This window comes from Miniopterus schreibersii (assembly GCF_964146895.1).
Source record: "Miniopterus schreibersii genome assembly, chromosome: 10".
Classification (NCBI taxonomy): Eukaryota; Metazoa; Chordata; class Mammalia; order Chiroptera; family Miniopteridae; genus Miniopterus; species Miniopterus schreibersii.
Genome location: NC_138110.1, coordinates 39,564,098 through 39,580,637, shown reverse-complemented (window position 1 = coordinate 39,580,637; position 16,540 = coordinate 39,564,098). Strand labels below are relative to the sequence as shown.

Sequence of the window (16,540 nt, the reverse complement as noted above, 5' to 3'; positions counted from 1 at the left end):
GTAATGGTTCATAATACTTTTGGTTCAACACAAGTTATAGACTGAAAAACAAACGATCAAGTAAGCATAAAGAATGCATTGAAATAAAAAGATTTATGCTTAGAATCATCATTAGGCAAAACCTCCCTTCCCTTTAGGTATGGCAGGTGATCTACCTGGTAAGAATTAAGTGTTCCTTGGAGACTCTCTCTACCCCCCCCCCTTGCCAAATCTCTCCCACTAGACTCCTAAGGAGTCTGAAATTTCACCAGTCCCTCCTCTAAGAAATTGTACTACACAAAGTCCCCATTGAAACAATGGTATGTTACCCTGAAGGGCTGGTTATTAGCCCAGTAACTCCCAGTAACAACCCACTGGCTTAGATCAGCCCCTGTGGCCACCTGTTTTGAGTGGGTTGTGGGGAGAGGGAAGAAGGGAAGGATTGAGTCTGACGAGAGTGCCTGTTGGTTACAAAGCACTGGATATAGGAACAAGGGACCAAGGACAATTTGTTGCCTTGGGCTTTCCTTATGTATCTTGATTCAAAAGAAGTCAGTAGATCTCATTTCTCCTTATTAAGTCTCAGAGGGTGCCAACTGGAATACATCTTCCTTCCATATCACTCCCATTCTCTGCCCTGTTCTTCCTTATTGTATGGCCACCTACAAAAAAATCTCCCCAGGACCCTCATGATGTGGTCAGGCAGTTGCTTCGTAAGTAAAAGAACAGCTGTTTCTCTCCCCTGAAGGACTTACTTAGGGTTCTGTCCAGAAGTAATAATGCCTTTTCAGTGAGCCCCTGGGTTGGTGCACAGAGGAAGGAAGTGACAGACAATTATTTCACTTCTCCCTCATCTCTAGCCCACAGTCCCTGTATCAGCGTGAGAGATGAAGTAATCAAGAGAAAATATAATATAGGCATCTGCTCTTGGTGTTGTGGGACAGAAGAAGGACAGTTGAGCTGATGTGGGTCTGGAACTTTGCTATGGATCTATTGGGGTGCATGTAATTAGGTAGGATGTTTTACGGAGGCTATCCTTTAACAAAGGATTCTGTAAGGCAGAAACTTTATCTGCAGTGTTCTTGTATGATGTTGTGTGAGAGTGTTTAAACTTGGTTTCCTTAGCAGTTCTTGCCCTGCTTCTGGTATATTTGGAGCTTCTAGGTAGGGAGGACCTGTGACAGATAGGGCACCAATTCTCAGACGAGGCATGTCCCCACCAATAACAAGAACTTTGAACTACCCCAAACAACACAATGGAAAATGTAAGTGATAGTATTCTTAAATTGAGTTCAGTAAAAATGAAAGGAATTTGACATTTTATTTGAATTACCCCTTCAAAAGTGACCCTCTTTCTCCTTTCATGGTGTGATATCATCCTATTTTATTTTTGGTAGATGCCAGCCATAAATCTGTTCATTTGTTATACCTAATGGCAAAGGGCAGTTGCTCTCAAGTCCGAAATTTGTTCCTTAATATTGGAATGATGGAAACAAGAGAGGCACATGTGTCCACTGCTAAAAATGGAAGTTACCTCTCTGCTTCATGTTCATGATGCTGGAGATGCTGTTGACATTTAAGAAATTCTTGCTGATTTGTACTATTTGCCATTAATTCTCCTTTTAAAGCATTTGTCTCATAGGTTTAATAGAGCATTGGCCAATACAGAATTCTGAATACAGATAATATAATATAATATTCTAAAGTGGCTGAATTGGGAGAAAAAATGGGGAAAGCATTTTGAAGTGGGAGGTAGTAGAACATAGTGAAATATAAATTCCATAAAAACAAGCAGTCTGGGAAGTAAAGGAACAATGCCTGCTATAACAACAGCCTCACAATATCTCCCTTAAAGACCAAACATACAAGGACCACAGGTTACAGTTAGGGTTACTGATCACAAAATACCTCATAAAGATATCATTGCTGGAATTCATGCTTTGGGCTTGGAGCGTTGTATCTTAAAATTTTCATAGTGTCACACCCAACAAGCATTTTGTGAGTGCTGTGTGCTAGACTTGGTGTGTGTCAACGGGGACACAAACATGAACGAGACATGATCTATGCCCCGCAGGTTTCACAGACTAGAACAGGATAGGGACACAGTAAAGATGAGCCACCTGTGATCCACCACATGTCACAATGACCACAGCGCTGCCAGAGCATAAAGAGGGCAGCCGTGACGGTGGGAGTGCGATGGGGTGCGTGGAGAAAGAAGGGGGCCATTGTGTGATGGAAACACATATGACAGGTTTCGATTATTTTGTGATGGGCTTCATGGTCATTAGAGCCACAGCAGTTGTGACTGTGGATGCAACTTGGGTTGCTCATGAAGACAGAGTGGGTGGTGTGACCCCAGGCCAAGTTCTGGCCATCACGCTGTGCTTCCTCTAGGGAGAAAGTGCGGCTCTGTCAGAAAAAAGAACCTTTTACATTTATTAGACATTAAAATATTTGTGCCCTGATAGAGTTTTATTGCCTCTGCAATCTTCACTTTTACCTCTATATAAACATGATATGGCTGGGCAAAAGCCTATGATTCCATTTGCAGATCAAATTATCGGTGCATTTGTCATTGTGAAAACAGTACATGGAAAGGTGCTATATACAGAAAGGGTGAGTTTATGTTGTTAAATAATCCCCAGCAGGAAATGTCTGACATTCTCAAAGGCTTTTTCCCCTATCTTATTTTTATGCCTTTGATCACTTCCTACCTAACTTTTTTGAGGCTTTGGTATGTTTTCTCTTTCCTCTCATCTCTCTTCCTCTTAAGAGGTGGCCTGAAATAGAAATTTATGTTTTTACTTATTAAACAGTTCAAATAGCCTGCTTGTCAAGCCAGGCATTCTTCTAAGCACTTTGTAAATATTAACTCGTTTAGTCTTCATAACTATTCTTTGAGGTGTCTACTGTTATTATCATTCCCTTTCTACAGATGAGGAAATGACACGTAGAGATATTAAGGAACTTGCATAAGAACACACAGCAGGAGAGAGAACAAGCTGTAGGGATGGGATTTGAACCCAGACCTCCATACAGTGCTTAATCTAGCTGCAGTGTTGAGGTGTAGGCAGATTCTGCTGCGGGCCCACAGCTCAAATCTTGGTAGGCTCTTCCCCATTCACCTAGTCTTTTCTGATTCTGCCTAAAGCATGCTGAGCTTTCTATGGAAAGGTACCTTTGAAATGCATAGGTTGACAGCTTTAATTGTGGATCCGTACTATAGTTTTTGGCTATAGTCTGCTGGTAACTGGTTTTGTAGTAGTCAGCCTTTAAAAATGGTATAATATTCACATTGCTTTTGTTGGATAAATTACATGTCTTTAATTTGTGGTATTATAAACAGAACAGTAATCTGGCTCAGGAGCAGCCAGAGAAAGTTATTTGATATCCATTAAGTCAAGTTTCTATTTTTATTCACCTCTATCGGGGTGAGTATTATAGTCAGGAAAAAGCAACATCATGAAATATATTCTAGTGGGTGTCCCCTGATTGGATAGATTTTTAAAAATAATGTCTTTTGAAGAAGATAGGTTTCCTTCTGCCTCCTTCCTTCCTTAACAGAGCAGGTAAATACAATTTTCACCTTACATATTATAACAGGTTAGCTTTCTTTAGAATATGAATTTTAAAGGGGAAAATAAAATCACACCTTTTTTAGTTCATGGACTTGGAACAGTGATTATTTTTTTAAAGATCTATTTAAACCGTTGCTACCTAAAATGTTTACCTTACTCAGAAAATTCTCGATAGTTCAAAATAAATAAAAACATTAAGCCATGTAATATAATTACTTTATTTAGTAAATATGAAGTTCCCAGATAGTAGCCATATTTGAAATAAGGGCATCCATTGTCAGTGATTACTTTTTATCAGTGTTCTGTGATTAATTGACCTATTATGTATTTATATGTAAAGAATAGATTCTTTAGATAGCATCTTCCATCAGAAGACATTTCAGTGGTTAAAAAACTTGAGCCTGAGCTAACCGTTCAGTCTTTGGAAATAAAGCATTCCTTTTGGTTAACCCATTGGTATAGTATTTAGATTAGCTTATAGGTTACTATTTAACCTGACAGAGTCCAAAGAATCAGATAAGACACATGCAAAGGGTCGTCCTGGGACCCTGACAGAACTACATACAGGGGGAGACCCAAGTCATTAGTCTGTGATTGTTTATAAAAATTAATATTTCTACCATTTTACAGATGGAGCATCTGAGGCACTGAGAGGTTAAGCAGCTACGTACCTGATCCAGGAAAATCAGGTACTCATGCCAGCTAACCTTGGTTTTGCATCCAATTCTCACCAGTTCTAAAATTTTGCAAGTTCCTGTACCTGCCCTCAGGTAGGTTACAAACTGGAATTTGGATCTAAAATGAGAGGATGTTGTTGACATTCACTTTCTAGGAGAAGAAAGCTACCAAGGTTTGCTCTAGCTAAAAGAGCTGACATGGGGGCTAATGGTTCCCATGGACCCAACCCTCTTGGACCTGCTGGCTCTCTGCTGATCCCCCAGGGCTTTAGTCCATGAGGATTCAATCAGCCCCAGACCGCTGGCCGGGGTGGGGGGCAGGAGGACTGTAAATCTGGGAAAGCTGCAAGCATTCAGGGTCTTGAACTTTATCAGGTTTAAATGTGTGATTGTGAAAGTAAAGAGCAGAGAAATGACAGCACTCAGTAAATCAAACATAGAGAAGATCAGGACTGTCAGAGACGAGAGAAAAACAGGCTCTGGGCACAAACCCGGTTGAAAACCTGCAGGGAGGGGAAGACTTTTATGTTGTCTCCAGACTTTGCCTTTTGAAAAACAAATCTTTTTCCCTGTCATTTTATCTAGAGAACAGTATTTTTTGTTATGTCCCATGGATTTCTTTTTTCTTTCTTTCTTTCTTTCTTTCTTTTTTTTTTTTTTTTAAGTTTTCCTGATTGAGGTTTAGATCTTGTTTTAGAAGACAGGGTCCTATAAGAAAAAAAAAAAAAAAACCAACAAGAAAAAACACTGAAAGAAAATCAGTTGGAAAATGTCTAGTGGCCTAGATTTTCCTCTGTCAGTAGTGTGTTCCATTTTAAGCAAAACTGGAAAAAAAATAGCGTGTTCCGTAGCTCCTCAGAGAAATAAATTTCTTTATTCCATAACAAAAATGTGATTAAAGTAGAATAAGTCTCTCACATATATAGCAATACCAAATCGAAAGGTAAAAAGCATGAGAGCATGGGAGAAGTGTAGTTAACTGACCAGGTCAATTTAATTAGTTTTTTCTTCCTGATATCTAGTGCCAGTTCTCATATCTTCCCTCCTTCATGGCCCCATCTGTTAATTCACTCCTATCTACTGCCGAAAAGGAGTTCCAGGGAGAGGGTGCTGCTAAGACTGGGATTCCTTTCTCGGAGCAGAGGACAAGCCTCAAGATTACTATCTTTGTCCTGTGGAAGATGTTGGTCTGTTGCTGGCATTTGCAAGGGGAACAACAAGGAATGTTTCCTCTTCAAAGGAATCAATAGCAAGTAAAGGACCTTTTTGTCTCACCTCCCTCCTCCCCCCTTTCCTACCATAATGCAATAAATAAAGTCCTTACTGCTGGTGCGTAGGAAAAGCCTGAGACCTCTGGTGAACAGCAGTCTCAAAGAAGCTCTTTCCTGGGAATTTAGCTTCGGGGGACAGTTAGGTCAAACGAGAAATTAAAATTTGGTGTAGTATATGCGAATCTATTACACTATAGATATTGGTAATAACAGTTCACATTTATGTAGTTCTTACTATGTGCCAAGTACTGTTAGCATTTTACATTTAAGAAGTCTTTGAATCCTCTCAACAATCCTGTAATGGAGGTACTTTTATCATCATTTTATAGATGAGGAAACTGAGGCACAGAGAGGTTAGGCAACTTGTCCTGGTCACACAGCTAGTGAGTGGTGGGGATAGGATTCAAACCCAGGCAGGCTGGCGCAGAGTCTGGGCTTCTAGAAAGTCCCTCAGTGTGTGAGCTAGAGCAACTCCCTTCTTTTCAAATTAACCACGAAGCCCAGAGAAAAATCTGAGCCTGAGCATTTCACTAGAGAAGAAAAAAGGCTCAGACACCTCCTTCTCTCTTGAAAGTTGTCTGTGGTACTTCGCCTCAGCAGCTCTACAGAAGTGCCAACCTTCTAGACTGTAAACACTTCAGAGCTAGAGGCCAACTCTAGTTCTGCTTTGTGCGGTGCGTGCTCAGCACTGCTGGGCAAGTGCAGGACACTGGAGGACTGCATGTGGGTAGACAACCCTTTGGTCCTAATTCTCTGCATATTTGCAACATAGCTAAATGGAGAGGTCATATTTCTGGGTGGCAATTACAGTAATTTTTTTTTTATTTCTTGGGCACTTTTTTTTTTCTTTAATTGATTCAAGGAGGAACATTGGTTACTCAGCAAATTTTCAAAAGCCTATCACCTCCTTTTTCTGCTGCCCCTTAACACCCTCCCCCTGAAAAAAAATACAACAAAAAAAACCTAGTCAGAAAGGTCTCTGACCTGAGACAGCTTTGGGGCAGTGGCATGTGGACCCTGACCCTAGGGTTGGCACTGCCCGCACACTTAATGATACCAGCAAAATCCAGGGAAAGCCCAAGATTTTGGGCTTCGGAACTTTCTGCATCACTTTCACCTTCTTGGGTGCAGAAAGGATCCCTTTCTCTCTGATGATTCTATTTTTCCCTTTCCTGGAGCCTGGGTGAGGAGAATTAGATTTTGGAGTTCGCCTTATTTGGATGGGGAGAGGAGAAAAGAGGCATCTTTAACTTCTGGGGCCCAGCATGAGGTGACAGACAGAAGCTAAAGATGCTGGACTGACTTACGGAATTCAGAGCCCGGTCTCCAACTCGACAGAGAACAGATAGGGGAAGGCAGAAGACGGTAGGAAGCGCCGCCGCTGGGAAGCCAAGGGGGTCTCCTGTGCCAGCCCCAGGCTTTCATCCTGCCAGATTCAAAGTGGTAGAAAAGGCTTATTCGGGCCTTAGGGGCAACTCGAAAACATGGCATCATACTCCCCAAGCTCACCTTCCAGTCCTGGATCAGGAAACTGAATATCCCTGGCTTCACCTTTGGCTAAAAGGGAAGGGATCGCCCCAGGGGCAGGGCTGGGGCCCAGCTGGCAGCCCTAGGCTTTGGGCAGCGATGCCAGCAGTAATTAATAATGATAATAAATACCGCGCTTCATAACCAAACCCAACCTGAGCACGACTGAATACTTGGACCTCTGCCTCCCACCTGCGCGCTGTGAGCCTGCTAGTCCCACCCTCCCCTTAGCTTGGGTCGGATCCAGCTGCCGTCCAGCCACCGAGGTCTGACCGGGGTTCAAAAGAAGGTCTGGTCCCAGGACCGGAGACGTGGGGTAACGCTGCCCCTCGGCAGAACCGCGGGGAGTGCGGGGGGAAGGCGGGGCGGCTTGGCCCTGCAGGACTCGGCCTCCGACGGCAGTCAGCACGCGCGGCTCTTAGGCCCCGCCGAGCGTGGTCCAGTCTTCGCGGCGCGCAGGGGGCTGCTCGGGGCCCCAGGGTCCGGCGCTCCCAGGCCCGGCAGCCGGGGGACCTCCGCATTCCGCGTGCAGAGGCCTCAGGGCCCCCCGGCGCACCCGAGGTCTGGGCCGCCGCAGTGGAGGTCTCGGGGCGTCGGGGTGCAGCCAGGCCGCGGGGAGGGGGGCCGGCGCCGGCGGGGAATGTCTTTATCGGGAGGCGAGAGCCACCCGCCTCTCCCGCGCTTCTTGGGGCGGCCACGGAAGGACACCTTTCGATCTTTTGTCAGACGTCTTGGCCCTTAATAGCTAAATTTATTTGGTTTAAAGCGGCCTTGGGAGAGGCAGGGGATGAAAATCTTTCGTCGGTCATTGGGTGGCCTAGATAACAAGCTTTAAAAGACAGAGGGGAGAAGAAAGTAGAAAGGTTAATGGATGAGGGGCGGGCCGCGAGGCGCCCGGCGCGGGGCTTTTACGGCGACCCTCCCCCGGCCGCGCTTATCGCCGCCGCGCGGCCCCGCGGACCGAGCGCATCGCGCCGCGTAAACAGCGCCGGGCCGCGCCGCCGCCGTGACCTTTCGCGCGCCGCGAGCCCACCTCCGCGCCGCGCTGGCGGCCGGGGCTGCGGGGCCCCCGCGCCCCTGAAGCTCGACTCCGGCCGCCCGGGGCCCCGGCGCGGCGCTGCCCGCTCCTGACCCAGGGGGGCCGAGGCGGGGCGAGGGCGTGGGGGCGACCTCTGGGCTGCGCGCTGTTCGCGCGGAGCCGCCGCCAGTGGGCATGGCTGAAGGGTGCTCTGCGGCTTTCGAGAATTTAAAAAAAATAAAACAAAACGACAACCACCTCTTCCCCCGTCCCCTCCCCCCTCCCCGCGAAAAACAGCCGTCAAGAGTCCGGGCGAAGGCCTGCGTGGGGCTGACAGCCGCTGGAGGGGGTGGGGTGGGGGTGACACGCCGCCGGGACCCAGCTAGTGCGCCGGGACGCTGGGGGGTTGGGGGCGCCGAGGTGACCTTGTGTCCTTCGGCCAAAGCGCCCCCGGTACAGGAAGAAATATGGTATAAACGGGAAGGCCCCATAAATCTGGTTTAAAACGCCCTCAATTAAAAACTGTGTTTAAAGTCAGACGTTGTGCTCCTTTTCTTTGAGAAACGTCGCCGGAGCAGCCAGGAGCTTCGTAAAATGACTGTCGAACGAGCTCGTTTGCGGGAGGAAAGGCGGGTGGTGACGAGGGCCCTCGGGGTCTCCTCCGGAAGCAGCGCACGGCCGAGTCCCCAAACCCCGTCTCGCGTCGGGCAGCAGAGCCCCCGCCCCCTGCCCAGCTGGCCGCAGTTTTCGGGCTGAATTCGAACCTGAGGAGAGCTGGGGTGCGGCCCAAATCAATCAGCCGCGGGACGGGCCGCGCCCCGAGCCTGCCCTCTCCCAGCCTGGGGCGCGCGGCCGCAGAGGGACGGCTCACCTACGAGGGGCCACCCCTGGGATCTAAATAGTGCGGAGAAAAACGATTTCGTTTCAGATTAGTAAACCCCAAAAGAGGAGACAGGCGGAAGGAAAAGAGAAGGGAAAGGGGGGAAAAAGTTAAGAAAAGAAACCACGAAGAAAAACAGAACCAAGAAGAGCCTGCCGGTCTACCTGGAGCCCTGAGGGGGCCCCCTGCAGCTCTTGAGTTTCTCTCTAGTTTGGGGTGTACTTCTGCACCCCTATTCTCCCTACCTTCCGAGACCTGCTGGGGCTCTCAGAGGAAGCTCAGAGCGCAGGGCCCTGGGGCCGGTGGGGGTGGCTTTGGAAATGTGCCGCTCCCCCGGGGTGTTGTCCCCAGGGCCAAAGTCGGTGCGTTGGGGAAAACTGCGAACTGGAAGGGTCAGGCGACCCGGCTTTGTGTCTGAATTAACTCTAGGGGTTAAACGGTTTTGTTTTATTTTTAAATTAACTGACCAGAAAAATACCTCACCTACCCATTCCCTTCTTTGGTTGGAAAGCCAATCTTAAAAATAAACACAAAAAACAATTTGTGACCCAGCAAAGGAGCAATGACCTTCCCCCCTCCCCGTCTTTGTTTTAAGCCCCGTCAAAAAGAGATTGGGGGTCTGGAGGGTAAAACGCCCGGTCCCTTCCCGAGCCCTCAGAGCCCGCACCGGGCACTGGGTCAGCGTCCGCCCTGCCGCTCACCTTCGTCGCAGCGGTGCCGGCGCCAGCGCGCCCCGTGGCCGGGCCGGGGAGCTTCGGGAAAAGGAGGCCCCTGGGGGTGAGCTGTTGTACAAGGAAATTCACACGGATACCCCCCGAAACCGCAAATATAAGGAAAAACACAGCAGGAATTCGGTTCGTGCAGGGCTGGGTGTCCTCGGGGCTCAGGCTCCGAGGCCCGTCACAGCCTGGACTCTAATTATCCAAAGGATTTATTTGCTAACCCGTCTTCATTTAAAAAAAAATAAAAAATCCGCTCACCCAAATTTGAATTAATAAAGAAAAACTTTGCTTTTAAGAGCAAACCTGAGAAACATTTAAAAACAGTTGGACTCAAAGGAACGCCAATGTCCACAGTTCTGTAACTGCCTACAAAGGAGCTTCTGCAAAAACTCTCTTTGGAAAGTTGGTTGGAACTCACGTAAAAAAACCAAAAGAAAGACACGGGAAGCCCAGGCCCGAGCTCGGTGCACGGCGGCCGCCGGGCTGTCGCGTTCCATCGAACTCGGGTGAAAACTTAAAGCCCCCGGAGCCCGCTCGCGTCGCCAGCGTCCGTCCCCGAGTTTTCCGCCTTCGGCCTCTCGGAACTGCGGCCGCAGCTGAAACCGGGAGCCGCCGCGGGGACTGGGGGAGGCAGAGAAAAACGTAATAAAAGTGACTGAACTAGATGGGAACGGTTTATGGACCTTCTCAGTAGCGATTTAAAATCCAGAAGTGTTCAGCGGCAATTTACGACGGAGAATGGAAAAATAATAATAATGATCGCCGGCTTCCTGAACGCCGCGCCCTCCCCCGCAGGGCCAGGCCGGGGCCGCTTCTCCCCCAGGACGCGCAGGTTCACGGCTCACGGTCCCGCCGGGAGGAACCGTACACTCAGCCGCCAGGTCTCAGTCTTTCGAAACCATCCTTTACAACGCCCCTGACCTACCCTGGGTTAACTATGCTTAGGTTCCTCTCCCTTCCCCAACTGGAAAACACGGAAACAAACAAACAGCCACGGAGCCCAAACGCTTTCAGGGGAGACTGACCTTTAGAAAATCATTTACTTCGATTTACCTGAAGAAGAAAAAAAAAAGTGTAAAAATCCATTCCCACACCACAACTCCTCCTGCCCTGGTTAAGTTTCTCACAAGCCTTCTGGGGTCACGTCTGTCGGAAGAAATTCTTTTGGTCGGCGAAAGGGAGGGAGACCTAATATCAGGGCTCCCGCGGCGGACGAACCCGCGGCCGCGCGACTCGCTGATGACAGATCGGCGCTGATAACCCCGCGACGTTTATTTCCAGTCCCTTTGCCGGCTAAGGATCATATCAGTTTGTACACAGTCGTGATAACCATTTGGAGGGAGCGGAGAAGGGGTGTGTATGTGGGGCTGGGTGGGAAGCGGCGTGTCGCGCTGGGTCCAGAGAAGGTGACCCCCCCTCTTTCCAACGACTTGTCTGAAACTTACCTGAAGTTCTCCAGGGAAAACCCAGAGCAAACGGGACACCCCAATTCGGACAGCATCTGTGGGCGCTACCGGCGCGGAAGCCCTTTGTCATCCTGTGCACCCCAGGGACTAACCTGGCACACCACTTACTAACTAACGTAAGTACAGCAGGACCCCGAATTAGAAGCCCCAAAGGCTAGCTGAGGCGTGCCGACGCGAACCTCCCAAGAATTTAGTGTGTTTCTTAAAAACAGGGCACAGATAGAGAGCTGGGCACTCGAGTTCCTTTTTTCCCACATCACAGAAGCCCCAGCCCTGCCGGACACCAAGACCCTGGAAGCTCGAGTGTTGAGAAGAGGTCGGGGAAAGTTTAAGGTCGACACACATAAATGCAGAGCAAGAAGCTCATTCAAAGTGGAGGGAGGAGCAGGGAAGGCCAGTGGAGTAAAGCGTCCCCCCCCCCATTCTGGGGGCGCGCTGACCCAGGAGCTGTCCCTCCCAGAGCGGTGGCTGCGCGGGGCTGTGCACCGCCAGCCCTTCCCGCGCCCTCGCCCCGCCCCCCGTCACCGCCACCCCGGGAGTGCGTGTGTAACTAGGGGCGGAGGAAAGTGCTCCGCGAAAGGTTGGGTGTGGGTCGCCTGCCAGGTCTGGCGCCCGGCCACCTCCGCCCCTCCCCCGGCGTCCCCGGGCTCGGCTCCCCCCCGGCGCGCTAGCCCCGCTCGCCCGACCGCGCGGGCCGCGGCGCTCACACCCGCGGGCTGCGCCGAGCCCAGTCCGCCCGCGGCGCGCTCCCCTCCCCCCGCCTCCCGCCGTCCCCTCCCCACCTCTGCTTTCTCCTCCCCTCGCCGCCGCCTCCTCCTCCTCCTTCTCTTCACCTCCAGCGCCCAGCTGCTCGCAGAGCGCAGTTCCGACCCGCAGCCTGGCACCCTTCGGCGAGCGCTGTTTGTTTAGGGCTCGGTGAGTCCAATCAGGAGCGCAGGCTGCAGTTTTCCGGCGGAGCAGTAAGAGGCGCCTCCTCTCTCCTTTTTATTCTCCGGCGGCGCCGCGCAGACCCGGGACTCGCGCTCGCCTGCCCGCGCCCTCGGCGTCTCTCCGCGCTCCGCAGCACCCTGCGCCGGGCCGTTCTCCATGCGCAGCTCCCACCCGAGGTTCGGCTGCTCCCTCTCGCGCTCGCGCTCCGCTCTTTCCTTCCCTCCACCCCCTGCTGGTCGCGGGCCCCACCTTCGGCTCCGCGGGCCCCGGCTCTCCGGGCCGCGGGCCGCCCCGAGGGTGTCTCCCTTCTCCACTCCCGACTGGCCGTAGCGGCTCCCGGGTCCGCGGGACACCGCGTACCAACTTCTGGTGTCTTTTCCTTTTCCCGAAGCGCTTATCTGCGCGCAGCCTTATCTCTGAGTTATCTCCGCGCCAAGGGGCGGGAGCGCAGTCCGGCGGGCTGACTTCTTGCTCGCTCTCCAGCCCGGGTCTGCGTGAGCGCTCAGTTTCGTACGGTTACCTCCGAAGAGCCCAGGCCATTCGGACAGGCAGCCGGGAGGAGGCCTGCCAGGCTGCTTTTGCCTCCCCCCTCCACCCCCTCCGCGTCTCCCTGTCATTCTTCCTTTCTCCTTTGGGGTGGCTTTGTCTCCGGGGCGGTCTCACGTCCCCCCTCCTTTTCTCTGCGCTCCGCTCCACCCCGATACGTCCGACTCCGGAACGCTCTGGCCTCTCCGCTCTGGGGATGACCGCGGGATGGGCCGGCTGGCGCGGCCGGCGAGAGCGCGCGCGCCGGGGGCTCCGGTGGTTGCACCGCGAGCCGCGTCGAAGGTGTGCGGTGCCCCCGGGGGCAGGCGGGCCGGGCGTGAGCCTCAGCCCCGGGGACACCCCGCGCCGCCGGTGCCCGGAAGGCCCGAGGCTGCCATCCCCGCCCCAGGCCCCACCTTCCCGGGGCTGAGCTGCGTTGCTCTGGGGCTTGCGTTCGGTCTCGTCAGCGCAGTCCCGGGAGCTCTGGGCGAGCCGGTGTGAGAGAAAACGGCGGTTTCGTTTTCGGAACAGGTTGCCACCCTCGCGCTGAGGGTTTTCACCGGGCAGCCTTCGTCCTGAGGCGTTCGGGGCGAGCGGCACCCGTGGGGAAGCGGGATAGGGCCGCGGCTTAGAAAGTTCTTTTGTGTGTGTGAGTGGCCGGGAGGGAGGCACCGAGAGGAGGCAGGAAAACCTCGCCGTCACCCCGGGGACGAGGCGCGCGCGGATGCGGGATGCTGCGCAGGGGTGCGCGGGGCGGGCGAGGGGCCCGAGAGGTGCGGGGCAGGGAGGGCGGCCGGCCCCGGTCCTCGGAGGATCCCGCGGCGGCTGCTCGGCCGCAGCCCCTTTCACTCGCCCGTTCCCACGCCCAGGGCAGAAACGGGATCTTTGAACCATCTCGTTGGTTAGGAAGGGGAGTGGGAGCGCGATGCCGTACCGCCCGCGCTTTCGGTGACCCCTTTTCACTTTCCCTCCCGTCCCTGTCTCCCCGCCTCAGGAGCCAGAAGTGAGCTCGCCGCGGCGCAGGACCGTGGATGGCCTTGACTGACGGCGGCTGGTGCCTGTCGAAGCGCTTGGGGGCCGCGGCTGCGGACGCCGGCGACTCCGGAGCCTTTCCCGCGCGCGAGCCCTCCACGCCGCCTTCCCCCATCTCCTCCTCTTCCTCCTCCTGCTGCTCCCGGGGTGGGGATCGCGGCCCCGGCGGCGCCGGCAGCTGCAGGACGCCGCAGCTCGACACGGAGGCGGCGGCGGGACCCCCGGCGCGGTCGCTGCTGCTCAGCCCCTACGCCTCGCATCCCTTCGGGGCTCCCCACGGACCTTCGGCGCCCGGGGTCGCTGGCCCCGGGGGCGCCCTGTCGAGCTGGGAGGACCTGCTGCTCTTCACTGACCTCGACCAGGCCGCGACCGCCAGTAAACTGCTGTGGTCCAGCCGCGGCGCCAAGCTGAGTCCCTTCGCGCCCGAGCAGCCCGAGGAGATGTACCAGACCCTCGCCGCCCTCTCCAGCCAGGGGCCGGCCGCGTACGACGGCTCCCCCGGAGGCTTCGTGCACTCGGCGGCGGCGGCGGCGGCCGCGGCGGCGGCGGCCAGCTCCCCGGTCTACGTGCCCACCACCCGCGTGGGGTCCATGCTGCCGGGCCTGCCGTACCTGCAGGGGGCGGGCAGCGGGCCCGCCGGCCACGCGGGCGGCGGGGGCGCGCACCCCGGCTGGCCGCAGACCTCGGCCGACAGCCCCCCGTACGGCGGCGGCGGCGGGGCGGGCGGCGGCGCCGTCGGGCCGGGCAGCGCCGGCGCGGCCGCGGCGCACGTCTCCGCGCGCTTCCCCTACTCGTCCAGCCCGCCCATGGCCAACGGCGCGGCGCGGGACCCCGGGGGCTACGCGGCGGCCGGCGGCGGGGGCGCGGGCGGCGTGGGCGGCGGCGGCGGCGGCCTGGCGGCCATGGGCGGCCGGGAGCATCAGTACAGCTCGCTGACGGCCGCGCGGCCGCTGAACGGGACGTACCACCACCACCACCACCACGCGAGCCCCTACTCGCCCTACGTGGGCGCGCCGCTGACGCCCGCCTGGCCCGCGGGGCCGTTCGAGACGCCGGTGCTGCACAGCCTGCAGAGCCGCGCCGGAGCCCCGCTCCCCGTGCCGCGGGGCCCCAGCGCAGGTAAGGGTCGCGCCGCAGCGCGGGTGGGCCCGAGAGCGGGGAGGAGCGGCTCTTCGACTCGGGCCCAGTTGCCAGGGCTTTCCCGTCCTGGCCCGGAGGTCGGCCCGGCCCCAGGCGGCATGTGCCGGCCTGTACCTGGGCGACCCCGAGTCCGGCGCGGTTGCTGCGGTGCTTCTGTTTCGCGGACTGTCTCAGCTCCTTTCCACGAAGGGGATGTCAGGGCCTAGGACGAGCTCCGAGGAGCTGATGAGTAGTGAGTGGGACGGGCAGGGGGAAGAAGTTAGCCCGGGAGGGAGCCCACAGGGCCTGAGCCCCGTCGAAGATGAGTTTTGCGTGAGTAGAACAGTGAGACCCCTTTGGGGGGTAAGTTTAGGGGCGTGTTGGAGACTTGATTCACCCTGTCCTTAAATACACACACGGTCTGGCCCAGTTCACCTCTCCAAAGGCGAGCTGTGTTTTCCTCAAGGAGAGTATTTAAAAGGGCGCCACAGTGGAAAAGCACCTAAGGACCTAGTTGGCATCCCCACGGCCCATCAGTGAGAGGACCCGGGACTGGTCAGCCTGTGACTCTCCTGAGGGAAAGCTGCTGGGGAGACCCTTTGACTTGACATAAGTTGGGCGGGGGCCTGGGGCTCCCACATCTACTCTTTCTCTAGAGTTCAGCCCACCAGCTTTTCAGTTTCCAGCCCCACTCATACTATCGTTCCTGTGCCTGGGGCAATTTGCCGATGAACTGGGAAAACACGATTGTCAGAATACCTGGAAAGAGCCCGTTTTGAAGTGTTTTGTTCACTGAAACGGGAGGGTGTGAACCGTGTTGTCTGGCCTGACAGAGGCACTTTGGATGCTTAGCTTTCTGGTGCTTTCACGGGTCCCTCTTACTTTATATTTAACCTGTTTGGTAACCTGACAGACTCCTAACATAACTTGATTTTTTGGGGGGCGAGGGGCTGTCATTTGTTTGAGGGGGTCTGTGGGAGTCACAGAGTCAGCTTAAATCATGTTACCTGGTGCTTTCACACCCTGAGTCTGAGAGCCTCAGCTTTCCATTTAGGGGCAAGAAGTTTTTCAGGGGTCCTGATTAGTTAGGATAAAGTGAGGCATTGCCAACCTTGTGTTCAAAAGACATGCTGGAAACTCTAGTGGCCTGAGAACGAAGGATCTGATCCGAAAGTACTAGTAACAGTGGGAGAAGGCAACAAGCTCTTCCTCTCTTCCTCCACCCACTCTAAGATTTTGGTCTCAAAATTCTCACTTCTTCCGCCTGCGAAGCTGGCTCTGGAGACCGTCATCACTGTGGGGGTGGAGGGCCCTGCTGGTTTGCTCTTTTGAGTAGAGGCTTGAGAGAGCACAGCACTGTCACCCTTCCAGCTGCATAGGGACCCACGTCTGGCTCCCAGGAGGAGAGAGAAGCGGGATGAAGGTTCTTCAAAGGATGGGAAGGGGGTGGCTGTTAGGGTGTGAGGCGTTTGTCAGTCAGGAGTCTAGCAGGGAATCTGAAAGGGTGTATGAGATGGGTAAGGGTGGGGCAGCTGCAGTTGGACCGAGGTCCTGTAGCTCTGCCTTGTTCCATGACACACCTTAACGTGATCTCCTTGTTGCTTTCCCCTAGTCTTCCAGTGTTTCACAGGACCGAGAAAGAGAAGTAGTCCCAAAGACATAACTGGAGTCTTTTTGGCTGTTTAAAGTAATTGGTTCTGTGAGGAAAATCCTTTTAGAGGCAATAGGGTGCAATTGCAGGCAAGTGATGTTTCTTTTCATTTTAAACAGCCTATCCTGCCCTGGCTGGGTAGCTCAGTTGGTCAGAGCGTTGTCC

At 53.9% G+C, this 16,540-nt stretch overlaps 1 protein-coding gene and 1 long non-coding RNA gene across 4 annotated transcripts in view; one reads left to right on the top strand and one right to left on the bottom strand.

The window, feature by feature from the left end:
• Positions 1–3,761: 3,761 nt before the first annotated feature.
• On the bottom strand, positions 3,762–11,658 carry LOC308562567. The gene is made up of 3 exons (XR_013999627.1): positions 11,098–11,658; positions 6,813–6,931; positions 3,762–4,942 (listed from the first exon to the last, which is right to left on the bottom strand). It is a non-coding gene; the product is annotated as an uncharacterized lncRNA (long non-coding RNA).
• GATA6 (GATA binding protein 6) overlaps positions 11,171–16,540 on the top strand; it is a 30,961-nt gene continuing 25,591 nt past the window's right edge. Inside the window, exons 1-2 of one of the 3 annotated variants that reach the window (XM_081148798.1) lie at positions 11,171–11,234; positions 13,568–14,724. In XM_081148798.1, coding sequence (XP_081004924.1) covers positions 13,605–14,724 — 1,120 coding nt within the window. In that variant the 5' untranslated portion in view covers positions 11,171–11,234; positions 13,568–13,604. The other 2 variants (XM_081148799.1, XM_081148797.1) reach the window with 2 other exon arrangements.